This window comes from Exophiala xenobiotica, assembly GCF_000835505.1.
Source record: "Exophiala xenobiotica strain CBS 118157 unplaced genomic scaffold supercont1.1, whole genome shotgun sequence".
Classification (NCBI taxonomy): domain Eukaryota; kingdom Fungi; phylum Ascomycota; class Eurotiomycetes; order Chaetothyriales; family Herpotrichiellaceae; genus Exophiala; species Exophiala xenobiotica.
The window spans coordinates 711,412-736,239 of record NW_013562494.1 but is presented as its reverse complement, the minus strand read 5'-3'; the positions used below and the strand labels follow the sequence as shown (position 1 = coordinate 736,239).

The window sequence follows — 24,828 nt, the reverse complement described above, 5'->3', positions numbered from 1 at the left end:
CTCTCCTCTTCAACTCTCGAGGTATTTGTCATCGTGTATTAGTTCAACAGGCGCTCCACAAATCATTGACGGGCAGAATGCACTAAAAATCTCATCTAATCTTGCCTTTGACTTCACACGAACGGACAAACAAGTCTTCGAAATCGATGCAATCTCTTGCCTGGGATAAACGAGACATAGTAGTATGAACATGAGATGCTGTCGTATGGGCCTTATCCCGCATGGCAAGCGAGTCCTCTATTATATCATCACAGAGACTTGATCGCGATAACTCTATCCCAGAAGCATCTCAAGCTCTTCAATCCGTCTCTTCTTTCTCTCCTCTTCTGATCCTCCGGCCCCGGTCTGTCCAACGCCTAGCGAACCTGCAACCGCCATTTTCCTGTCTTGGACTCGCAGCATCCTACCCTCGATGCTATCCTTGGTCACAAATCGTACGACTTCAACTTTCTGAGTCTGGCCCATTCTGTGCACACGATCAATGGCCTGTGCCTCAACTGCAAAACTCCACCAAGGATCCATCATGTAGCAACGGCTTGCAGCAGTCAAGTTCAAGCCGACGCCTCCAGCCCGGAGTGACAGGAGCAGGACGCGTGGAGCTTTAGGGTCCGACGCATTCTCAGCGTTGAAAGCACGAATCACCTGAGCACGAACCTTCTGTGACATCGTCCCGTCAAAGCGTAGATGCTCAAGGCCATGTTTAGAAAGTTGTGGAGCAATGAGGTCCAGAAAAGAGGTAAATTGTGAGAAAACCACCGACTTCGTCCCTCGTGGTTGTGCAGAAAGGTGCTTGAGGAGAGCCGCTATTTTTGCCGATGTCGAAGCGGTCGGAGAATAAGGATGCAGTCTTCGCAGCGAGATCTTTGCGGGTTTTCCAGCAGCAGCATCATCTGCCGCATACAAGTCGCCTTCGGAGTCGCATGACTCGGACGGACTGTGGTACTTGACCACTTCAAACACATCCCGCGGGTTGATGGCCTCTCTGCAAGAAAAGCACCGAGGAACGTCACCCTTATCCATTTGGTGGGTAATATACTTCTCCAGGCAGTCTTTACAAGCACTGTGCCAGCAGGTGGTAACGGCAGGGTTGATCATCGGCTCTTCATAACACAAAGGACATTCTCCGCTCGACTCGTCCTGGATTTGCCGCAGAGCATTCGTAGTGAACGTGGTGATCGGATCCTTACTTTCCTTCTCTGCAAGATCGGTATCTTTCGTGAAGCGATTGATGAGATCTTGAAGATCTATATCATCCGCGAATCCGTTCGCGTCGGCAGCAGCTGCAAGAGCCGCGTCCTCTTCGTCCGCGACAATTTCCTTATTTCTTGTCAAGACAGGATGACAGCAAGACTGGCGCAGACGCAGGATCTGAGCAAAGATCGTAGTGTACGACTTAAGGAGAGTACCGGCGTGTAGAGATTCGTTGAATGCCCGTTTGGCTCGGGTGAAAATGAGGTCATACACTTCTCGCTCTGTCTTTGAGAGCTCCACTTCCTCCACGGTAATCGTCTTCGGGGGAAGAGGCACAAGAGCTTCGCCTTCAGGTGTCTTCATGTCTTTGGTACGCCGGAGGACGAGTGGTTCCAAGACCGTCTGGACGACATTGAGCGCTCTAGCAATCTCTTTCGACTCAAAAGGTACGGTGATGAAGGTCTTCCAGAACGAGAAGTTGCTCCACGGCTCGACTTTAAGGAACCGCACCAGACTGAATAGATCCTCGAGACGATTGACAATAGGCGTTCCGGTCAAAACCCATCGGTGCTTCGCTTTCAATTCATAACATGCTTTGGAGGTTTTGGCTTGCCTGTTCTTGATGGTGTGGGCTTCATCAAGAATCACTCGATGGAAGTCCACGGAGAACAGGCCTCCATGAGAACCACGATCACCTCCTGCAGCAGTCACTTGCCCAAATTCAGATAATACAGTACCATAGCTAGTGATGATGACGTGAGGAGCAGAGGCAGCATTGGCAGCAGAGCACAGCGCCTGCAAATTGACGGTCTTTTCGCTGCCATAGTATACCATAGTCCTCAACGTCCCTGGCTGGGAACATTTTACTGCTTCGCTCTCCCATTGAGCTAACAAGGACATTGGCGCCACCACCAAAGTCGTACATGGCGCTGGCTCGACAGAGGTCGACGAGTGTGGCAGACGAGGTAGATGATTGACCGAGGTAACGGTCTTATTAGCGGCTTCAAGGTCGGTCTCTGAACGATTGGAATGAATGAGACTGTATATTTCAATCGTCTTCCCGAGCCCCATTTCGTCGGCCAGAATCCCTCCAAGGCAATTCTGCTCCTGCACTGGGAAATCAAGGCTGATCTCGCCGGAGTAGAGGTTGACATAGAATTTCTCTTGACCTTCGACCTGCGGAAGTGATTTATCGTCCGCATCTTGGGTCGGCCAGGTATACTCTTCCCAAAGAGGATGCATTGATTGTTGCCTTGAGGAGTTCTCATCCCGTTCTTTTCCAAGCATCCAATGCAACGCCTGCTTCTGGTACTTTCTGAGGTCAAGTGCGAAGGTTGATACAGGTTCAGCTTCTGGAGTGTTAAAGTCAAATGACTGTGCTTTTTGATATAGTGCGTCCAACTGATCTTCCTCGAGCTCTTCCCCTTCTTCTTCCTCATCTGAATTAGGGGTTGAGGTGCCCGACTTGGCCTTGGAATTTTTGTCCTTCTCATATTGTTCAGCCATTTCCGCTGCTCTCAAAAGGCCTTGCTTTTTGTGTTTTGCAGTTGTTTCATTCGTCGTCGTCGGACTGAGATTGACTTCTTCGAAAAGCTTAACCAGCCCTACTTGTCGAAGGCGAAGGTCTTTCTCTTCGCTGCTCTCTTTCTCCAGGAAGAAGCCCGTGGCTCGGTTGTCATCTTTGGGTGCCACAAAAGCGCTTGCTTCGAAAACAGCTCTCAGTAGATATGCCCGAAGCTGAAGGTAAACTGTATCATTTACCCGGACACGATCTGGCGCATAGACACATGTTCCTTCAAACCGACATATTTTCTGGTCCAGTAATGAGGACACCCAGGAAGCAGTCTCCTCAGGCAAGCGGCCCAACTCCTCACCTCTCGCGTTGGTAAACCTTGTAACCACATCGACTTTCTGGCTTCGCCCCACCAAGGGTACCAGCTTGCCACCCCTGCCGACCTTTGTCTTCGGTGCAAGCCTGGAGCGTTCTATCCGTACTGCCTCACCATGAGCCAACAACTTCGTACCACTTTTGGTCATCCATGCCGCAACACCAAATGAGCCGACGTATCGTTCTCTGGGCATTCCATGCAGCAGTATTTTCTGGGGCGCAGGCTCCTCATCCTCCACTTCTTCTTTAGCCGTTGGCGGCGGAACATCCTTACTAGATGGGTTGAGCCAGCTTGCTACACCCTTCGAAGGTCTCTGAGATGTGCTGCTGATGGCCGCAGTCTTCCAGGACCCATCGAAATACATATTAATGGCCCGTTCCATGTCTCCGTTGGCCGCAGCCTGCACCTTGTCCACAATATCTTGACTGACATTTCCCCCAATGAATGCACGGAATGTGTCTGCGTGGAACGCTAAAGCCTTATCACCATGGACGGACGGGTGGAAGTCAGCGGCATCGGTTTGACTAGACTTTTGTTCATGTTCCGTAGAGGAGGTGGCGGAGGCAGGTCTGCTCGAGGTGTTTAGGGAAGACGAAGCGGTCTGCTGTTCTGCCACATCTTCAGGACCATCGACAAAGAAGCGCCTCTTCTTCCTGGGCCTTGCTTCGACATCCATCGGGATGGATGACGGCCGTATAGAGAGAACCAGGACGTTGAAAATCAAGGCCTCATTGACGCGAGGCGACGCGAAAGGAAGGGTAGGCGCGCGCCTGCACGTGACCGAAATAAATTGGTTCGAAGGCTTTTTGTACATAGCAACGTCATGTAATTCCGACATCCTCCATGTTATTGCGAGTTCACCTGTAGCGTAGACTACCGAGGACGGATTCATGAGGCATATACCCTAGCTTCGGACAGAGCTAGAGTCTTGATGTTGTCTGGCTGTCGGGGTGACTTCTGAGCGCCTCTGACGAGAGGTTCTTTCAGCTTAACAAGATCAATATCCTACCATGTCTAGATGTACCTTGGAAAATATGTCTACCACTTGCGCTCGACGCACGCCGTGGAGAACACAGGCACAAGCTCGAAGCTTCTTTTTCAAGAGTCGACGATCATTTACAGCTACACCAAGGACAAGACTATCAATAGCTCGAGACTCGCCGGATGTCCAGAAAGCCCAAGTCTATTGCCAGAATCTAGTCAGGTAAGTCTGTTGCGCTCCAATTCGATGTCCAGAGCATGACGGGCAACCTCATTAACGAGGCTCCAGAAACTATGACTCTCCGTCATATACATTAGCTCACTTCATTCGGCCGCACATGCTACCGGCATATTTTGCCATTAGGGCGTTCAACATTGAACTAGCTCGGATACCTGACGTGGTGTCAATGCCGCAGATTGGTGCGATGAGGATGCAGTTCTGGAGAGACACGATCAACAAAAGCTTCGAGCTCACTCCTCCCCAGGAACCCGTCGCCATTCTTCTAGCTTCCTACCTTAAGCAAGGTCACAAGCTCAACAAGACATGGTTTCAGCGCATCATCACAGCCAGGGATCGCAAGCTGACTCATCCTGGATTTACCAACCTCACAGAGCTGGAATCTTATGCTGAGTCAACATATTCCACACTGTTATATTTGAGCTTATCTGCATTGCCCCTGAATTCTTTGATGATGGACCACCTGGCTTCTCACGTAGGCAAGGCCGCTGGTATAACAGCTGTGCTTCGTGGTGTACCTTTGCTTGCATTTCCTTCTCCACCGAATCAACACTCAAACAACCCAGTCGGTCTGGGCATGCCCACAACCCGGGAAAAGCAAGGCGCAATCACGCTGCCGTTGGACGTCATGTCTCAGTATGGTGTTCGAGAGGAAGACATTTTCCGAAATGGAGGAGATGCTGCCGGCCTGCGTGACGCCATATTTGCCGTTGCAACCCGTGCATCGGACCATCTTATTACGGCCAGGACGATGCTCAAGAATGTTCGACAGAACCAAGATCCTGGCCACGAATTTGAGCACCTGAACGACGAAGGCCATGAGCCCGGCAGATATGGCACGGAAGCCTCGATGTCTGCCGACAAAAGGAAAGCTGAGATAGATGAAGGCTTCGGCATTGTCATGGGCCCGGCGGTGAGCACACAATTATGGCTCAACAGATTGCAAAAAGTGGACTTTGACATCTTCAATGGTACCCTCCGGCAAGTCGAGTGGAAATTACCGTTCCTCGCATGGCTGCGTAGCAAAAGAGGAGAGCTTTGACGGCCGGCAGGTAGCTCACTATCGGTCCGGTCGCATCGATTCTGAGAACACTTGCAGCTCGAGGGACTTAGGACGCCTACTTAAGGAATGGGCTCACGCTTCCATCGTGTTTCTCCGGCTTCTGCTCAGGAGCATGGCATCACCTTTCTTGCCGAGAATGGCTTCAAGTGCGCCAATAAGTGCTTGAGGGTCGTACAGCATAACACCTTTGCTGCTTTTGCGACCATACAATTTGAGGCAATCGATGCCCACGGACGCGAGACGCTCCTTATCGACCTCTGGAGTTCCGTCGCCACTCAAATGCACAACATGCGTAACATATCGACGATATATCGAGGTCCCTTCTGCTGGCCGCGGCTCTTTAGGAGCGGAACCAGGAACAAGAAACTCGCCGTGGCGAGTTGTGGGCGAGGAAGCAACTGATGACTTCAACGTGTCGTCTGATCGAGAGGTATGGAGGACAGGTCTCCAGGAATTGCCACGAGACTGCTCACACGCTCTCGTAATGGCTTCGACAAAGTCGAATGCTGAGAAGGGATTTGAGCTTGGGCCTGTCTCTCGATCGATGGAGCCATTGAGGATGAGGATTTTGTGCCGGGCTGGGGTTGCGCGCAGTGCCTCACCGACTCCTTTGAGGACAATGGAGGGAACAACGGAGGTATATAGCGAGCCGATCGAGTAGACGATTGCTTGAGCCTGTCTGACTGCTGACAGCACTCGAGGGTTGGCTGGTGGGAGCATCTCCTGTCCGTATGGATTAATGTACCAGATTCGTTCTATCCGTGCCGGAAGGTCTTCGTCTTCATCCTTGCTGAAGTTGATATTCTTCTGCCGGAGAGTGGGTAGTGTGCCTGGAATGTTCGCATCTTCGAATTCTTCGGTATGGTCGACACTGTGACGACTTCTGGGAGGGATTGGCCGTCCCGCAGAAACAGCTGGCATTGCCAATGCTGTGGCTGCTGCTGGATGTGAGATGTTGTTCTGACCCACAACGACTTCTCCATTGACCAGACCTGCTGCTATGTGGTGCGAAAAGTTTGAATTAATGCTCGGAATGACTCGCACTTCGTCTGGTATGGCGCAGATGCTGCTTAACAAGTAGATGGCAGACTCGAAGCTGCCGCTGAACAATCTCGCGCCAGTTAGAAAGAGGTTGCCCACGCTTGCCGAAGTGAAATCAAATGTCGACGAGGGCCTCGATCGCTTCAGGATTTCCAGATTCAGCAGATTGAAGAATGATCGTATTAATTCTGTCTTCGCTGACGGGATTCCGTGCCATAGGTCGGCCGTTCCAGAAACGATCAATTGCCATTCAGTTGACGCGTCAATGGCGAAAGTGGATGACAAGCGGTGATTGAAGAGATGAGATATGGCTGATCTCTCCGGCGAAGACGGGTCTGTAGGGATAAGGCGAACCAGGCGACTTCTCACATCGCCAATACCAGGTCCGCCGAAGACTCTGATCAGTTCTGAGGAAGAGCCTCCATTATCACTGATAGGGATGATATAACTCAGAGGACAAGATTTGTTCTCGCGCACTGCTTCGAAAACATCGACGAGACTGTTTGCAGCGCTTCCTCCCGAGAAGACTACTATACCCTTGGTGTTCGCCATGTACTACCGCCAGCTTGACAAAGAGGAATGTGATGTAGTTTTGAAAGCGACAAGGTGTCCATATATACCGGTATGACGAGGCTCAGCCTTGCTTAGCCGAAGGGTGATCTCGCTAGGAAGGGCCGGGATGGCTATTTGTGGTAGTGTAGCCGGCGGCGAGCTTGCCAGAGTCAACAAGTTTCGGCAGTAAATGCACACTGTGAATGTGGCTGGACTCGGTTTCGCTGATCAGACTTCAATGGTTCATTTTCGTCAATGTGACTCGCCTCGCTCCTGCTTCGAGTCCGGCGAGTCGGGTCAAATCATCAGATAAGCGAACTAAATTTGGTGGACGGAAAAGCAACGTTGTCTGACAGGAGTCGAAGAAGCATTGAGTGATGATTCAGATTACCTTTGCCGTGCTTTGCCCACCTTTGGCGGAGTGTGCTATGATTTCCTTCTGTCAGACAACTTCATTTCTAGATGGGTACGCTGCCGGTCGCGTGCTGGTTCATCCTCGCCTCGAAGGGCCCCCATCCATGCCCGGAGCCCTCTAAGTCCACAATGCTTGATCCACCACAAAAGCTTCGCCTTGGAACCGCCCACGCCGCCCCAGAAAGGACAGGACTTCAAGACTTCTGCATTTTGAAACCAAAAGGACCTCTCCTGGCTGCCGCCGAGTTTATTGACTTCGATGCGCATTCGATCTCAGATGTCGTCCCGAGCAAATCCTGCAAAATAGTCCGCCAGTTCGCTATTCTCTCCCATATAGCTGACTACTACCTTTGTTTACTTCCGCTGAGACCCTGACCTCCGCCTCTATGCACCTGCAGATTCATCTAGCCAACTGGAAATTGCGCATAAAACCTTGATGCCGACCATCCCAATGCCTCACGCAGGCAGCCATGTCCTTGCCCACCACAGAAACTCTGCAGAAGGTTCCGAGCGGTCCCCGTTTTCTCGAGAACATCGAAGATCGCATGATGTTGAAGCTCAAGAGCACGGCGAGGCGCATCACGTTCACATCGAGGACAATCCGGAAGTGATGCAGCACAAGCACTCGGATGATGGAGAGGACTTTCCTTCACACGGTCTCCACCGTTCGGATACAGCGAATACCAAGACCACAATGAAGTCGCTACGCAGACGGGGCAGGTCAAATACAAACACCGTGATATACGGGGCACCAGACATGGGCAGAACAACTGGATGGGCACCTGGATTGGAACCTGGCATCAACACGAGCGAACCTGCGCCGCCTTACAGTGAGGGACATCCGACGTCTGTACACTACGAGACCTTGCAGCAAAGATGTGAGATCACGGTGGTGGACTTCAGCAACGATGCAATGTCCACCTACGACCTGGATAATGATAATATCGAAGAATTCCTGCAGAAACCCGTGGAACCGTGGGCTGACGTCCGCTGGATTAATGTCAATGGCTTGTCCTGGGATGTTATCAGGGTCCTTGGAAACCACAAGCGCCTCCATCCGCTTGCCATTGAGGACCTCATCAACACAAAGAACCGCACCAAGGTCGATTGGTACAGCGACCACACGTACATGGTTTTGCCCCTACAAAAGCTCATCAACCTCGACGAGCAGGAGGATGACGACTATTTCGACGACAATAAGAACGACGACGATAGTTCCGTCAAGGACCGGGACTCGGAATATCAGGCGCGAATAATCACAGAAGAGCGCATGCGCAAACACCCCAGGAAGCGGAAAGGTGCCATTCTCTCCCTCTGGGAGGACATCTTCAAGCCCAAAAAGAAACGCCAATCAGCCAGCGCTGCCGAGTCGTTCAACGAACAAATAAACCCGTCCAACTTACTGCGCCATGCCTCCAAGATCGAATCACCCTGGGCCCCCCAGAAGGTCCGTACCATGCAACGCTACCATTCCGGCCCGAACCAAGACCGCATCGACTATATGGAACGTCATGCAGTACTCCGGAACCGCGGCATCGGCGTCTCGATGGAACAAGTCTCGATCTTTCTCTGCGTCGATAACACCGTGATTTCCTTCTTCGAGTACTCGGCACACGACGTGCAGACGCCCATCATCCGCCGTCTGCAATCCCCAGGGACCATCCTTCGACAATCCGCCGACGCGTCCATGCTCGCGCAGGCCATCCTCGACGCGATGATCGACCTGGCCATTCCCGTGACAACAGCCTACCAAGACGCCATAGGCGACCTGGAACTCGACGTGCTCACGGACCCAGACATCCACGAGTCCAACACACTCTACATCCTGACCTCCGAGATCGGCATCCTCCGCAACGCCATCGCCCCCGTCGTCCAACTCATCGGCGCACTCAAGGACCATAAATCCGACGCCCAGAGTGCCAGCATATATTCACGCCAGCCCACGCCGTCCGTGGCCTCGGCGGCAAACGGCAACCCCATGAACACCTCCCATACTGCCCACAACACCACCACCAAACCGCCCTTCTACAAGAGGCAGTCCAACTTTGCGTCGGGCGTGCAGATCTCACCCCTCTCCATCACGTACCTCGGCGACGTCGAGGACCACGCCCTGCTCATCCAGGACGGCTACGACCAAATGCGCCGCAGCGCGGACAACCTGGTCGACCTGATCTTCAACACCGTCTCGGCGTATCAGAACGAGAGCATGAAGCAACTGACCATCGTCACGTGCTTCTTCCTCCCGCTGAGTTTCTTGACGGGCTATTTCGGCATGAATTTCGTGCGCTTCGACGGCGTCCAGCTCCATAGTGATGCCTTCTTCTGGATCATTGCCGCCCCCGTGAGTACCGTCGTCTTCCTGTTACTCATGCGCGATGTCATGGAACGGTACGTCGTCAGGTGGGCGAATAAAGCGCTCATTGCGAGGGGAAGGAGGAGGAGATTGCAGAAGAGTTGATTGTGGGCACTCGGGTTTTGAATGGCCATATTTGTACATGTGTATATATGTGTATAATGTTGGAGAGGGTTCTGGCTTGAACTACTCTCAGGTTGAAGTCGTTTCGACAGTGGGTACTACTGTTAGAATCTCTCGACTTTTTGGGGTCAAAATACGAAGACGGTTCGATGTAAATGGTGAAATGTATGTACAGAGATGTTCATATGGGAACTGGAGAGCTTGAGTAATGATCAAGCAAGAGAACATCTAGAGGTAACAAGTTTGGGAGGGGCCGCCCATATCATAATGTCCATACAATCCTGCCTACGCTCTCACGTTTGGCTTTCAGACTTTTCTTATCATTCAACTACTGACTGCTCCGAGTGGTCCACAACCAAAGCGAGAAAACGGTGTCGAGTGCTATGCAAATGTGTTCCACGATGAAATCCGAAATATTAGCACTCGTCCCTGAAACGCCATGCTGATGCTCACGGTAGTCCGTGTCTTCCGTTCAATCTATCATACGCCATCATGAGTTGCAATTCGTGGGTATCATCAAAAACAATATAACGTCAGTTGACCTCCATGAACTCTTCCCACATCGCGTCTTCTGTAGTCTCGCGCTTCCGCTTCCGTGCACGGGGGGTTTCCTTGTCAGCTCCGTTGCCTTCGTCGTCATCCTCATCATCACTAATAGTTTCGGCCTTCACCAACTTCTGCTTTCCCTTGTCATCTCTCTTCCTCTTCCTGACCAGCAATTTCAACTCAAGCGGTACCAGACTTCTCGTTGGGCCTGGGATGTCCTTGGTATCTAGCTGCTTTCGACAGACCGGACAAACACCCTTGACCTTGCGACTCCTGGGGGCATCTTCACGTCTCTGCTCGATAGACCAGTTGAGAGTATCAATGATGCAGCGGTGGCAGAAGACGTGTCCGCAAATAGTAGACGTAGCGTCCGTGGGTACGTCCATACATACTGGACATTTATATGCTGTCAATGGTGTCCGTCCTGCCTCCGTCCCTGGATTTTGTGAGAGTATAGCATCTTCACGTTGTTTCGCGAGCGCTGCAGAAAGCCCGGCATTGTCATCGACACCAGTAAGATCGACTGACTCTATCGTAGGGTCTGCGGGTGGGGACGAGGCCTGGTGCCGGGTTCTCCTCGAAGAGGAAGAGCGCGGAGGGGACATTTCAGGGGAAGGGTTTCGAGATCGGCATTGGATTTGGTCTCGGTTTCTAGCCTGCATGCGCTCCCAACTCGAATGGTTTTCTCGTTGGCGGTTTATAGCTTCCTGATCCACGATGGCTTGGAGGCGGTTGTGATCGGCCTGAAGGTGAGGCAGTCGAGGTAGGTGTGTCGCTGGTATTGGAAAGAGTCTCAGAACAGGCAAAGAATCCTCAGCCTCAGCGTTAGGCAAACGGCGTGGTGGTTGTCCGTAGACCGGTTCGTCGAGGGTATTCAGTCTCCTTGATCTCTGGTTCGAGGTGGAATCATGAGGGTGCGTTGTTCGCGAGATGAAGTGAGATTCCGCTGAATGGTCTGGTGGGCTGGGAGAATTTGATGGAAGCCCGTGCCTGATCCTAAGAGCGCGGCTTTCAGTTATACCGGGCCTTGTACCTGGTCTGAATCGTCTAACTTGGTGAAATGCGTCCTGCGCTTCCTGCAACGCCCGGTTTGCACTGCGTAAGGCTCGATTCACGTCCTGGACTGTATCTTGGTAATTTGCTCGAGGTAAAGTGGCCTGCCTACGAGAAGCAGTATCTGACATAGCATCGAAGAATTCGCGGAAGAGTCTCGGGGAAGAGGGAAGGCGAGGAGGTTGTGCGGGTCTCTGTGGCGGAGTCTGAGATGGACGGGGTGGGAGAACTCGGTGAGGAGTTTGCTCGAATTCGCGGCCGGGAGAGTGGGATAATAAGTCACCTAAAGAGGCCGGAGGGGAACTCATACTTGAGTCAGAGATATCAAACACATGTTACAACTCACATAATGGTGACGGCGACCAAACAGCAACGGTGGGCAAAAGAAGCATCTGTGAAGTTCGGTACGATAAAGAAAGGACGGATGATGATGAAAGCCGCAGCCAAGATTTTGTTCTCCGCATGTGAACGGAGGCGTTGATGTTTAGCCAAGCAATTTTGCCTCCCATCCTCCCTCAACATGCCCATTAATCGAGCACCTCGACTCACGACTTCTCTATCATTTGTAATGCTATGAGCTGAATAAGGTTCTCTCAAGTCCTCATCGCCTTAAGGACTGTTCTCTCAGTCTAGGCCTAGCTCGCATTCAAAAGGAAAGCAAGATTTCCAGAAGCGCACAACAGAGCAGACCCTGTTCTCTGTGGCTCTGGGCTGTGATCTCTCTCAGCCAACACATCTGTCGGTTCTCTTCTGGTAACTATTGTGTCTATGATAGCTTCAACCTCCTCTGGGATGCGACGTCCCAATTCAGGCCGCAAGCCGTGGGGCTGTAGTTACGGCGAATGTCCAGGCGATAAGACAGGCACCAGAAGCGTTTGACTTGCGAAATGGCCAAAGCGCATTGCGCAATGCTGCTGTTGATGGTTTGTATATGATCTACTCCGTATGGATCCTCCTGTGCCCATAGCTATCTCTGGAGGTGCGCCACCAATGAGTTGCCCGACAGGGCTTCGATGAATACGCTGCTGTGCAACGATCTGGAGTCGAGGGGTTGTTTAGAAGTCCTTTTCCAACTTGTTCACCTCGGTGTCAACAACACCGTCGATCGCACCGTCTGCTGCGTTGGGTACGCCTTCTTTGCCCAAGAATTGATTCACCTCTGCTGAATGTCAGCTAATTCTTCCGCAAGGCAAGGAAGCGCCTCCTACCTTGGTTGACATAGGCATCTCCAGCATTCTGCTCAAAGCCTTTCATCATGCCTCCTCCCTGCTGGTCTGATTGTCCTTGTTGGCTTGGCTGACCGCCTTGGGAGTTCTGCTGGCTGCCCAAGAGATTGCTTTGGTCCATGCCCTGGCTGCTTCCCTGATTTCCTTCCTGGTTCTCAAGGAATTGTTCTCCTTCTCTGACGATATTGTCCATTTTGACTGTTGTTATGGCTTCGATGTGCTTCCTATAATGTGTCTGCTTGTGGAATAAGCATTCGGTGAAATTGGCAAGGAGTGCGGCCTTATATGTGGTTGAGGTACAGCTTTCGAAGTCTTGAGCTGGCCCACCAAAGATGTCACAGGACGTGATCTCAGAGATGTGCCTTGCACGATGACCTCCGATCCCACCCTGTCACTAGAGACTATGACGTGGATAGGGCAGGGCGAGGTCGCTAAGTGGTCCTTACCCTGGAAGGCCCTGTGTCTCATGTCAGACAAGCATTCCAAGCTTTTGACCTTAACCATGATGGAAGCTTGGTGCTCTTTGGGCGCCACTTCCACACTTCAGGGATGCCCCGACCAACGCAACGTTTCAATCGTGATCTTGACAGAGTCAACTCAGCTGAAAGAGATATCTTGCGTCATGGCGCATGGTGAGACCTTCACTCAGGCTTTCAGCACTTGAAGCCTCCACACCTTTGTGTGGAAAGCGAGCAACGTCCGATCAGACTTGGTCGTCCTGGCGACAGATACTCAATCCATGTACTTCAGCTCGAGTCTGTCCTCAGTCAGCCACTCCGGCATGGCAGGCCCAACTTCCCCCTTGCATGCTGCTTCCACACATCTCGACAAACTGCCAAAATGAACCCCTCGCTGCACCATCCCTGGTGCATAATGCGCATATTTTGCAGAATTCGTCATGATGTTCTTCGCACGGATGGGCACTACTGGCTCACCTAGCATGCACCAACAGGTATCCGTGATCACACGAGCACCGAAATCGTTCAAGATATCGAGAAACCCCGCTTCAGAAGCCTTCTCACTGACAGTTCGACTTGTGGTCACGACGATTTCCACGTTGGCATGCTTTCTCCAACCTGAGCATAGCCTTGCGAGCGTTGCAAATTCTTCCAACGAGAAATGAGGATTGCCGAGCGACACAAGTCCTACCGAGGAATCGGTTGCCGTGTTCAGCTGATACCAAGAATTCCTCAGGACTTCTCTACTGACTGCATGGCTAGGCAGCCCTGCACTGGATAGGCTCACTTTGTCTGCTTCAGGTGTCACGCCCCGGATATGGAACATTGGTGCCGAGGCTGTCGTGGCAAAAGCCGCTCCAAACGCCTTTAGGTCTGATATACTTGGATCCAGACTCTCCAAACCACTTATCAGTGGGATATCAGGTCCTGCTAGTGCGCCAATATGATACCCTAGCAGCGGATAAAATGTGTCATCGGCCTCGAAAAAGCTGTTTACAATGACTTTCAACTTTGGCAAGCGATGTTGCTCCAGATGGCACCCAGCAGCCGGGGCCCGTCCTGTCAAAGCAATGCATACATCGAGGAAGTCGGGATACTTTTGAGTCCGGGCGCCTAAGACGCTGTTGGCAAACACGACTGCATTGGACTCGGCCCAGCCAATGTCCTCGCCGGCTCCAGGTGCTGTGCGAAGCAGGTAAGGTGCACATGTAAAGCTCATTGCTGCACCCATCGACATGTACGCTTGTGCTAGCCTCTGGGCTTCTTTTGCCAGGACTGGATCCATTCCGATCTCTTTCCAGCGGCGCTGATCAATGGATATCGAGTTCAAGGTTGTCGGAACAGCAAACTTGGCACCTAGTGACAGGAATGTCTCTGCGAAGTCGAGGCTTGCCGGTCCAATGTAGATGCAAGCATCAATATGAGCTTGAGAGACGTCAAGGAAGGCCTTTGCGCCTTGCATCTCAGCCACACTGACTAGAATCTCCATAGCCAGCTTAGCTGCCGGACCAAACGCGCCGGCCAGCGTACGTTCGTCTCTTTGTGTGAGCTTGACGCTCCTTGAGGAAGTTGCGCCAAGCTGTGGTACAGAAGAACCCTGTGCCTCTGACGCGCCGTATCCAAATAGAAGCTCCGAGCCTCGAACAGTGGCCGGCTGGCCGCTCCGTAGACGTGAAAAGTCTTTCGCGGATATGACGAGAACAGGAATTGAGCGCCCAAACATTGCTCTCGCGATCATGACACCGAGCGTAAGGATCTCTTCAACATGGTGAAAGACCAGAGCTGCCGGTCCTCGTTTGCGCAGCAGGAGCTCGAGGATGATGCCACTTCCGGTACATGATCCTCGACCGCAAGGGATAGCGAGGATCCGACCTGTAAGGCAGTCGCCCTTGAGAGGATGATGCTGATCAACAACAATCCCAGTCTCAGAATCGACGCCGCCCCAGCAGCTCAGCGCAACATTCGACACCAGGAGATCTCCGGAGGCAGCTCCCTCGACGAGGCTACGACCTTCGATTGTCATTGTCTTCGTATCGATTCGTAGGTTGGCGACCAGGGACAAGCGGTTTCATTTTCTGGCCAATTACTGAGAAACACTAGGTATTCATGCTTCTTTCCGGGTTGCTTGTTGAGGATTGAACAATGCGTGAGAGCGGATATCTCCTATCGAAATTCAGGCTCTACAAGATTTGTTCTGCATAAAGTGTTTCTGAGAACAAGAGTCACCAGGGATGGAATTACCAGGTTATAAGACCAATAGAACTTCACTTTAACTTCTGGAGTTGCAGGTGGCTTTTGTTTGCCAAGCTTGCGAGTTACCGTCGAGGCCGTTTTCTCCCCTGGACTTGATATGCGTTCATCATTTCTTCTAGCCAGGTGTAGCAGCTATAGAACTTCTCAAGCTCGTGCACTTCATCTTGGCACGGCTCAACGTGTTTCGTCTGAACCCTTGCATCTCAGAAGCTGACCAATCCTGCAACATGTATTTTGGCTCTGTTTGTCCTAATCTCCCATCCCACCGAGAAATCATTTCCGCCAGGGCTCGAGTGTCAATCCGTGGGATCGAAGACCAGTTCGTTGACTTTTGGAGATATAACCAAGAGAGAGTAGCCTGAAGAGATTCCCACAGGCGGCTTTGGTCTCAGACGAGGCTGAGGGTCTCTTTGGCTGTCTGGAGAGAATGGGTGCTCTCCGCACCGAGAAACGTAGTCTTTCGGACACAGGAACTATCAGCCCGTCCGCTACACCACATGAGGTGGCAGCATAGCGTTCTTCTCGTTCGTCTCACAGTCCAGTCAATCGGCCATGCTCCCGTCTCTTTTTGCCGTAGCCCGGACATCATGTGCTCGGTCTGAAATGGCTAATAACCTGTTCCAGCTTGTGAAATAATCCCCTGCGGCATAGTATTCACCTTACGCGAATATATGTGGGTGGTGTGCGCCGTCGTCGATACTGAAGAGTAGTTTGATGTTACTCTTCAGTACGTCCCATCCTTCTGTGCTCTGAGCCAGAACCCTTCCATCTCTCCTTGCATCCTCCACCACATTTCAACAAGCTGTCTATCAATCCAATCCGCATTGCCCGGATCCCAGAATTTATCATGCACACTGGCGGCTCCTCGCTCCACGTCCCCATAACTTGGCCAATTCATGTTCCACTTCCCCGTCTTGAGGTGGCGGTACGGCATCGGGCCGTCCATGCGGTGCGCGTAATTGAACAGTCCTTGCTCCATTGTCGAGTCGTCGAACCGGCCCTGTAGGTTCATCACGCTGAGATAGTAAGCGTACAGGACCGGGTCGGGACGCATGACCCAGAATCCGCCGTTGACGTTGTCATGCTCGTCCGGGACACTGTCGTGGTGAGGGCCACCCGCGTCGGAGACACCGGCGAAGACGTAATCGAACGGGAGTGGGCCTTCGTCGGACTTCAGTTCGATCGATGATACTGGGATCATGGGGTTTTGAACGACATCTTCCTCAAACATCCCATCGAGGCTGCGGATGAGGAGCATGTCGCTGTCGATGAAGGCGATCCGGGAGAATTGGGTCATGTTGAATAAGCGGAGTTTGGTGAACTGCTCGGCCCAGCTTTCGCGGGCGGGGTGGATCCAGGTCGTGTCGTTGGGGTTGAGGATGTCAGTTCGGATGATCGTGGCACCTTCGCGGGCGAGGAGGTCGGTTTTGCGAGCGTCGACGTGATTAGGCACCAGGATTAGCAAAGGATAGTCGTGCTGTGTCTTTGTCGAAGGATGGTGGAGTAGCTGGTACAGAAGCACGCGAGTCGCTGTGAAGTATTTGTCCTCATCGTCGGGTCGGGTGTCGTTGACGGGAGAGGAGTAGAATGTGGCGTAGGCATATTTTCTGTCGGTGGTGGTGGTGGTGGTGGTGGTGGTGGTTGTTATTGTTGTTGAGTTAAGGTGTGACAGTTTGCCTGATACTTGCCCTAGGGTGCTCGATACGAAAGTTGAAATTGACTGAGAGGAGTTGCTTAGAGAATATCTGGGGGCCTTGACCTCCAGGAAGGCCACGGAGAGAATGATGAATGCCAGCGAGAGGACCGAGAGGGCAATCTTGGTTAATCTTTGCATGGCGGCGGCGAGATATGAGCGCGCCTCGCCAACCACGTATTGCGAATGAGGCTTCCTTCAGCCAGGATATTTGGGCTTGTCTTTGTCGACGACACAAGAGGTCTCCGCAGATATCACAACTTGAATCGGAGAATGACTTACAAGATAGAATCGTTATCGTTTTCATCGCTCCATACTAACTTACCTTATTCCCGCGCTCGAATCAATCCAAAAAGCACTGGCACGGATAAAGGGGTTGACCCGCACAAAGGTAGGTAGCAATTTCGCATCACGGTTATCTAAAGCGAAGCCGAGACTTGCTAGTCCCCGCCTCGAAATCAGTTGAATGTGGTAATGGAACTAGCTAAGACAAAAATAGTGACCGTTGACCCCTGACTGGGAGTCCAAGCAGATTTTCAAGCATTTTATTGCCAGCAAGGCACAATGGCGTCCGGGAGTCTAGAGACCGTAGGTGTTCAGGTGTGACGCGAGCCCTGCTGTAAAATGGAGAAAATGAAGATCCACGTGAGGGTCTGAGGGGGGTCATCATGGGTCTAAAAATCAAATTCAACGCGGTTTTATTGACAGAGCACGTGACAGAGGCAAAAACAAATTCCTGGGCGATGGGCGCTCAAAAATGTTCGCCGATAAGGCTGGTGAAGCGCTTATTCTTTTGTGTTGTCGGCTGATGAAAACAGAGATTATCGTCCGAATGGGGCAATTATGTTACCACTTAGGGAAAGATAAACGTCCACTATGGTCAGGACTACTCTGTAAATCATGGTTAAGCTGGAACTCGCAACTTGAACGGGAGCAATGCACTGCCATTTCTGTGATATTAAAAGTAGGTACTGGTGAAGCGTCATGGAATTCAGCATTCTAATGCGACTCTGCCCACTGCTTGTACCAATCCAGGCAGCTGCTATTGGCCACGCTTGCACTTGTTTTAATGTTCAGTCCACTGAGGATTTGCTTCACGGCACCCTCCACCTTCTTGCCATTCGTAGTGACCGGTATCTCGGGACATTCGTCTATGATTTTTGGTACATGTCTCGCACTGAGCTCTTTCTTGACGACTGCTTGTATTCTGTGTGAGAGTTCGCTGGAGAAGCTCTGACCGGCAGACATCTTGAGGAACAGAACCACCACTTCGTCCACATCCTGCTCGCGCTTACGTCCTATGCACAGTGCATCTTCGACTTCTCTCGCAAAGTGCTTGAGCAAAATGTTGTAGATCTCGCTTGACCCGAAGCGGACCCCCATTGGATTGAGAACACCATCGGAACGACCGAGCATCCAGATACCGCCGGTCTTAGGGTTGAAGCGGACAAAGTCTCCGTGGGTCCAAATAGGCTCTCCCGATTTCTGATCTTTGAACGATTCGAAGTATGAAGATTTGTACCGCGCCTCCCCTTTAGGGCCTGGAGGCCAGAACATGCACGGTTGACAAGGAAAAGGCACGGTGCACACAAGTTCGCCTGCTTGACCTGTGCATGAGATGTCCGTGCCGTCAGGCGCGAAGGCCTTGACAGACATACCCAGGCCGCGGCATTGAATTTCACCCATATACACCGGAAGGATGGAACAAGGCGCGCCAAAAAGAGAGATGATATCGGTGCCGCCGGTTATTGAGCCCAAGAGAATGCCAGGATGTGGTGACGGTGGCGAGAGGTTCTTGTAGACGTATTGAAACGTGCTCGGTGCGAGAGGGGAGCCGGTGGAAAATATTGACTTGAGAGATTCGAGTGTTGCGGTCTTGGGAGACGCTTCTCTCGGGAGGAGGTTGGCTTGCTCAAGGACGGAGAGGTACTTAGCCGACGTCCCGAAATGATTGAGTTTTAGTTCATCGATAAGTAGTGGCATACTCATCTCTTTATGAGGCTGGAACGGTGACCCGTCGTATACCACAATAGTCGCTCCACTTGCAAGGCCTGACACTAGCCAATGCCACATCATCCACGTAACTGTAGTAAAGTAAAGTAGTCTCTCGCCGGGTCTGATACCGGACTGTATTAGATGCTCCTTCTTGTGTTGGAGAAGTGTGCCCAGGGAAGCATGCACAATCGGCTTCGGAATTCCAGTCGTGCCGGAGGAATAGAGGATATATACGGGGTGTTCGGGATGAAGATATGTAAATTCCAGAGGTCGTGCAGAATGGCCTTTAGACAAGAAAGTAGAATATGTCTCCACCGTAGTGTTGGGCTGACGTTCCAGAGACGGTAGGTCGAAATGATGTCCTGCGACTGTCTGGAATATGACAACGTTCCGGATTGATGGTAGGTCAGCAATGACATGGGATATCTTGCTGTGAGTTTCGTGAGTCTTGCCATTGTATGTCACCGCATTGTCTGCTAAAAGTAAAACAGGCTCGATTTGCTTCAGTCTGTCGAGGACCGCATGCACGCCAGTATCAGGGCTGACCCCGGACCATATTGCACCCAGGGAGGTTGCTGCAAGCATGGCGATGACTGCATTCGCATGATTTGCAAGGTAACCCGCCACTCTTTCCCCTTGTTTGAGGCCATAAGCCTCCATGGCTGCGGCGCATAACCGGACACGCTCTCGCAGCTCTGCCCATGTCACTTGCTCACGAGTCTGTTCTGTGGCCGCGATGATGGCGAGAGAGTCGGGTGGAGGATTTGAAGCAGGGAACAGGAGGTTTTCAGCGAAATTCAACTCGCAGCCAGCAAAGAAGGTCGGCTTAGGGAACATGGGCAAGGACTCGTCCAGGACCTGTCGCCTTGAGTCAGTACACGTCCGCAGTTTGCTTCTAGTCAGGCTCCACTTACAAAATCATACCGTTTATGCGCTCTTATTCCCGTATAGTTATAGACCTCCTCCCAAAAGGCGCCTGGGTGATCAACACTCCATTGCCAGAGGTCATGGTAGGCAGTTGTTGGGACACCATGCTTCTTTGCGACATGCTGCTGGAAAGCATAAAACTCGGATTTCTCTGGATGAGGATGTCTCCAAAGCTCGACAGTTTCGTCATGCATCCCATTCACGCCATTTTGAGCCATTGCGAATGATTGATCATGGAGGAGGAAACCGATGACGGGCGCATTCTTCAAGCACTTCCCCAGGAACTTTTAAGTGGGCCCAGGAACGAAATCTTACGGGTGCATTCGCGAAGCTGTTGAGCCTCGGACTGACCAGGCCAGGGCGAAATTCTTCCGGCCGAGAACATCGTTGTTCGGCGGCTTCACCGTACCTAGATCTTGGAGGTCAAGGATACCCAAGATTTCGAGTATGGACAAAGCGAGAAAGCGAAACAAACCGCATTGAAGCAGGTCGCAGTGCTGTCGATTTTCAGCAGAGCTGCCCGACTCATCTATCGAGATCTCGAAATCGATTCCCTGTCACATGAGTATTCATACGGGGTGCCTGGGCAACAATCACACTGTCATCAAACAAAAAGTCGAAAGTCGTATCACAGTAAAAGTGCAGTACGAGTAGTCAATCCACTGTAGCATGATCATGACCTCACCTGCGTTGCTGCAAGGGGAGCAAAGTTTTTCGATCTTTTCACGGCCCGCCTGGGCGACACAAATTGATGCCAATAACGGGCCAAACAGTTAGTCCATGATGGTTCTTCGGTGGGTACCCCTATTAATTAATGGGCCACCCATAGGCGGCGGACGGATAATGCTGCCAGCTGGGCGCCCCTGTTATTCGTCCAGCTAGTCACTTAAGGTCGCTGATGAAACGCTCCCAGAGCAATTTCGCAGAGGCCAAAAATTCCCCCTACTGTGCCCTACCACAGTTATTCTGCAGCCCAGTGACCAGCCCACAGTTCTTCACCTAAAAGACATCCGCCAATCTCGAGAAATCCACTCGACCGTCAGCACGAAACCGAGCTTCACAAAGCTCGCGTCCTTTTCGCGTGTCGTGTGCATTTTCTCCTTGTTCAACCTGCACCTTGTCACCATTTCTATTCCTTTCAGAATCATTGTTTTTCCTATTTCTCTTTCGCTGCCTCTCCGCAAAGTCGCACTAAAGCCCCGGCACCGAGCGGGCAGTTCCTGCAAGGGACGAGGGCTTGTTGATCCAACCACTGGCCATCTCACGGATCAGAGCGGAAGTCTTTTCTGTCATCAAACGTCCCGCCCATCTCATCTGCTCGTCATCCTTCTACAGAGCAAAATTACTCTAGAATCAATACGACCCTTTGTCTTTTTCTCTCATGGCAACTTAATCCACATCCAACTCCTTATACCTCTTTGTGCGCCACCAACTTCATTGCCTGAGTCGACCTTTCGCAGGCTTCTGCCATAGACGATTTCTCTTCTACACCACCACACTCGTCTACGTACGGCTTTGCGACACCACAGCTGAAAGCTTTCGGACACCCACCGCGAAGCTGCGCTCAAGCAGCGTCGCCAACGGATTTCAAGAGGAGGCTATCTTCTGAACATCCCAATCAGCTTTATACCATCCTTTGGCCATGCCTCGTCGAGTGTCGAACTCTCTCCTAAGTAGCTCACCTCCGACCCCCTGGCCGTCCTTTTCCCCGTCAGAAAAGGGCGGCAGTCTCGTCAACAAGACCTCGGCAAAAGCGAGCAAAATTGCGCAGTTCTTCTCGACGTCGCCAAAGACAAAGGAAGCACAATCTGCAGCTGCTGCGCTGTTAGCAGCCAGCAAAGCTCAAGAGCAGGCGTTTCTGGCTTCGGGTACACCCCCTATCAGCACAGCATCACTCTCCTTACCCAGTATTTCCTTATCCACTGCCCGTGCAGATTCAGCAAACATGGATGAGCCTCCGACCACCCTGTACCAGCCTCCGTCGCCTGCTGAGACGAGAAAACTGGCAAGACAACATGCTCAATTCGGACCCCTGAATTCTCAGTCGCACCGATACACGAGCCGACATCAAGGTGGCGAGTTCCCCGAACCCGTCATGGACGAACCTCCCTATTACTACCTTTTAACGACATACGTCTCCTACCTGATCCTCATAATTTTCGGTCACGTCAGAGACTTCTTTGGGATGAAGCTTAAAGAGGACAACTACAGACATCTGAAATCGCGCAATGGCTATGCTGCACTGAACAGCGATTTTGACAACTTCTACGTCCGTCGATTGAAGATGCGTATCAATGATTGCTTCAACAGGCCAACTACTAGAGTGCCTGGCCGCTACATCACCCTGCTCGACCGCACGTCAGATGATGGAAACTTACATTTCTCTTTGACCGGCACTACAACCGAGACGCTGAACATGAGCTCGTACAATTACCTCGGCTTTGCACAGTCCGAAGGTCCCTGCGCAGACGCGGCCGAGGAGACGATCCGGAAATATGGAATTTCTATGTGCAGCACCAGAGGAGACGTGGGGACGTCTGAGCTGTCACTAGAATGCGAGGAGCTCGTTGCAGAATTCGTTGGCAAAGAATCAGCGATGGTATTTTCCATGGGATTTGGCACCAATGCAGGCGTCTTCCCTGCCCTCGTTGGAAAGGGAGACTTGATCATTTCCGACGAGCTCAACCATGCTTCGATTCGGTTTGGTTCCAGGTTATCGGGCGCCATGATTACATCCTTCAAGCACAACGACATGAAAGACCTTGAGAACAAGCTTCGTGAAGCAATCGCCCAGGGTCAACCCCGTACGCACCGACCTTGGAAGAAGATTCTAGTCGTTGTCGAAGGTCTTTACTCGATGGAAGGCACAATGTGCAATCTTCCTGGACTCATCCGACTGAAGAAAAGATACAAGTTCAATTTGTTTGTTGACGAAGCTCATTCCATTGGCGCCTTGGGACCTCGTGGCAGAGGTGTTTGCGACTACTTCGGCATCGATCCCTCAGAAGTGGACGTCCTTATGGGTACACTCACTAAGTCATTTGGCGCCAACGGAGGCTACGTTGCTGGTGACAAGGCCATGATCGACAAGTTGCGATGCACCAATGCTGGCGTTATTTATGGTGAGGTTCCTCTGCCGGCAGTGCTCGCCCAGATTATTGCCTCCTTGCGGCTTATCAATGGTGAACTATGCCCGGGTCAAGGCGAGGAGCGTCTCCAAAGGATCGCTTTCAACTCACGTTATCTCCGACTCGGTCTCAAGCGTTTGGGCTTTATTGTCTACGGCCACGACGATTCACCGATTATTCCATTGATGCTTTACAACCCAGCTAAGATGCCTGCCTTCTCGCATGAAATGCTTAAGCGCAAGATCTCAGTTGTCGTGGTTGGCTACCCAGCTACTCCTCTGATTTCGTCTCGAGCTCGGTTCTGCGTATCTGCCGCACACAACAAGGACGACCTCGATCGTTTCTTGGCTGCTTGTGATGAGATCGGCAACGTCCTTCAGCTCAAGTTCGCAAGTGGCATTGCTGGTGGTGCTCCTCCTTTGTCGGATGGCGTCACGTGGGAAATGGAACAAAGTCGCAAGCGACTGGAAAAGCACGACAAAGTTGCCAAGTCAATGGTTCTCGCCCCGCGATGGACTTTGGACGAAGTCATCAAACGTGGTGTCCAGGACGTCAAGGTGCCGCTGCGATAAGGAGCTTCTGTTCGGGCGGGCGCCTCGAATATGTTTGTGTACACCAAATGTGTGAAGACGAAGTCATGCGCAGTATCAGCCCCTGCAAAGTGTCATTATTTGGCGTTTGGAACTTCTCTTCGTAACAGCCGAGGCGTATCTGCCGATTGTACATAGCGCTGTGTCGTGTCGTGATGGCACCGGCGAATGGACTGGACGGGTCGATCGGCATCAGTTCCTCTCAGGGTCACGGGATAAGGAGTTCTTCAGCAGCGACTCGATTTGCATCCATGAGGGATGCAGCAAGCTCAATATCTAGTAATACCATTATCTGAACATACTTTGTCTCGACACTTTGAGCCCTCCACTTGCAAGTCAAGCTTGAATAGTGAGGCGAATGATCGCATGACCTGTGATGAATTCGCCCTTTCCACTTGCAGGATGCTGCATGGACAAGACACTTGCATCGATGCATGTTCATTCTATGGATTTGTCGGCTGAGTCGGATCTAATGCTGCCAATGATCGTTGGCAGGTATCTACTATGGTATGTCTCGCAGGAGCTAGTAGCCTTGTTGCGCTGGAATTCCTGGGCTCATCCAAGCGAAGAGATCTCGCGTCCGTCGCTAACCGCAGGTGAGTTTTTCGTTATCGAGGGAAAGCAACCGTAACGATAAACATCTAGAGCAAACAAATCGCCAACGTGGTGTGATGCTTGGGTCTTTGAAATCCGAAACATAGCCATGACCGCGGCACACGCGAAGATGGGGAGCTGTCACTGTCGTGCTCTGTCCATTTTGTTGCCCGCAAGATCATGAAGCTGCATGCGTCGGCCCAGGTGCGGGCATTGGCATTGGTGAATACGAGGAAATGCATGATCCTGATCGCCTACTGGCTCGAACGTTCTGAGGACGATCGCAGATGCCTTGCTCACGCTTGCTATAACATTGGTCGGGGGGCTGCTCACCGCCCCATTGGTAGCATCACCATTGTAGTAAAGATGTTCGCGAGGGGATCAACAGCAAGTGCTTTGGGCCGGCGCGGCGCGAGGACTGCTCTCTCTAGCCAGAAATCATAAACTGAAAATGATGTTCGAAGTCAGCCCTCACCCCATCGGTTCATACTCGTATACGTCGCACATTAATCTGGTCGAT

At 51.8% G+C, this 24,828-nt stretch overlaps 10 protein-coding genes across 10 annotated transcripts; 3 read left to right on the top strand and 7 right to left on the bottom strand.

Moving 5' to 3' along the window:
* Positions 1-106: 106 nt before the first annotated feature.
* Positions 107-3,779, bottom strand: PV05_00289 (uncharacterized protein). Its single transcript, XM_013465167.1, has one exon. The coding sequence runs from the start codon at positions 3,754-3,756 to the stop codon at positions 274-276; it is 3,483 nt and encodes a 1,160-aa protein (XP_013320621.1). The 5' UTR covers positions 3,757-3,779; the 3' UTR covers positions 107-273.
* A 149-nt stretch (positions 3,780-3,928) lies between these two features.
* PV05_00288 (uncharacterized protein) lies at positions 3,929-6,107 on the top strand. The gene is made up of 2 exons (XM_013465166.1): positions 3,929-4,284; positions 4,351-6,107. Exons 1-2 carry the CDS (start codon positions 4,091-4,093, stop codon positions 5,339-5,341), a joined length of 1,185 nt encoding a protein of 394 aa, XP_013320620.1. The 5' UTR covers positions 3,929-4,090; the 3' UTR covers positions 5,342-6,107.
* PV05_00287 (uncharacterized protein) lies at positions 4,269-7,222 on the bottom strand. Its single transcript, XM_013465165.1, has one exon. The coding sequence runs from the start codon at positions 6,953-6,955 to the stop codon at positions 5,435-5,437; it is 1,521 nt and encodes a 506-aa protein (XP_013320619.1). The 5' UTR covers positions 6,956-7,222; the 3' UTR covers positions 4,269-5,434.
* Positions 7,223-7,548: 326 nt separating this feature from the next.
* Positions 7,549-10,136, top strand: PV05_00286 (uncharacterized protein). Its single transcript, XM_013465164.1, has one exon. It carries the CDS (start codon positions 7,806-7,808, stop codon positions 9,825-9,827), a length of 2,022 nt encoding a protein of 673 aa, XP_013320618.1. The 5' UTR covers positions 7,549-7,805; the 3' UTR covers positions 9,828-10,136.
* On the bottom strand, positions 10,111-11,848 carry PV05_00285 (uncharacterized protein). Its single transcript, XM_013465163.1, has one exon. The coding sequence runs from the start codon at positions 11,750-11,752 to the stop codon at positions 10,379-10,381; it is 1,374 nt and encodes a 457-aa protein (XP_013320617.1). The 5' UTR covers positions 11,753-11,848; the 3' UTR covers positions 10,111-10,378.
* A 519-nt stretch (positions 11,849-12,367) lies between these two features.
* Positions 12,368-13,085, bottom strand: PV05_00284 (uncharacterized protein). Its single transcript, XM_013465162.1, has 2 exons — positions 12,653-13,085; positions 12,368-12,603 (listed from the first exon to the last, which is right to left on the bottom strand). The coding sequence occupies exons 1-2, from the start codon at positions 12,861-12,863 to the stop codon at positions 12,500-12,502; spliced, it is 315 nt and encodes a 104-aa protein (XP_013320616.1). The 5' UTR covers positions 12,864-13,085; the 3' UTR covers positions 12,368-12,499.
* Positions 13,073-15,151, bottom strand: PV05_00283 (uncharacterized protein; the record flags this gene model as incomplete). Its single annotated transcript, XM_013465161.1, has 1 exon — positions 13,073-15,151. The coding sequence occupies one exon, from the start codon at positions 15,149-15,151 to the stop codon at positions 13,403-13,405; it is 1,749 nt and encodes a 582-aa protein (XP_013320615.1). The 3' UTR covers positions 13,073-13,402.
* A 243-nt stretch (positions 15,152-15,394) lies between these two features.
* Positions 15,395-17,396, bottom strand: PV05_00282 (uncharacterized protein). The gene has a single exon (XM_013465160.1). It carries the CDS (start codon positions 17,213-17,215, stop codon positions 16,106-16,108), a length of 1,110 nt encoding a protein of 369 aa, XP_013320614.1. The 5' UTR covers positions 17,216-17,396; the 3' UTR covers positions 15,395-16,105.
* Positions 17,397-18,004: 608 nt separating this feature from the next.
* PV05_00281 (acetoacetate-CoA ligase) lies at positions 18,005-20,595 on the bottom strand. Its single transcript, XM_013465159.1, has 2 exons — positions 19,984-20,595; positions 18,005-19,927 (listed from the first exon to the last, which is right to left on the bottom strand). The coding sequence occupies exons 1-2, from the start codon at positions 20,212-20,214 to the stop codon at positions 18,074-18,076; spliced, it is 2,085 nt and encodes a 694-aa protein (XP_013320613.1). The 5' UTR covers positions 20,215-20,595; the 3' UTR covers positions 18,005-18,073.
* Positions 20,596-21,027: 432 nt separating this feature from the next.
* On the top strand, positions 21,028-24,035 carry PV05_00280 (uncharacterized protein). The gene has a single exon (XM_013465158.1). It carries the CDS (start codon positions 21,639-21,641, stop codon positions 23,694-23,696), a length of 2,058 nt encoding a protein of 685 aa, XP_013320612.1. The 5' UTR covers positions 21,028-21,638; the 3' UTR covers positions 23,697-24,035.
* Positions 24,036-24,828: the final 793 nt, after the last annotated feature.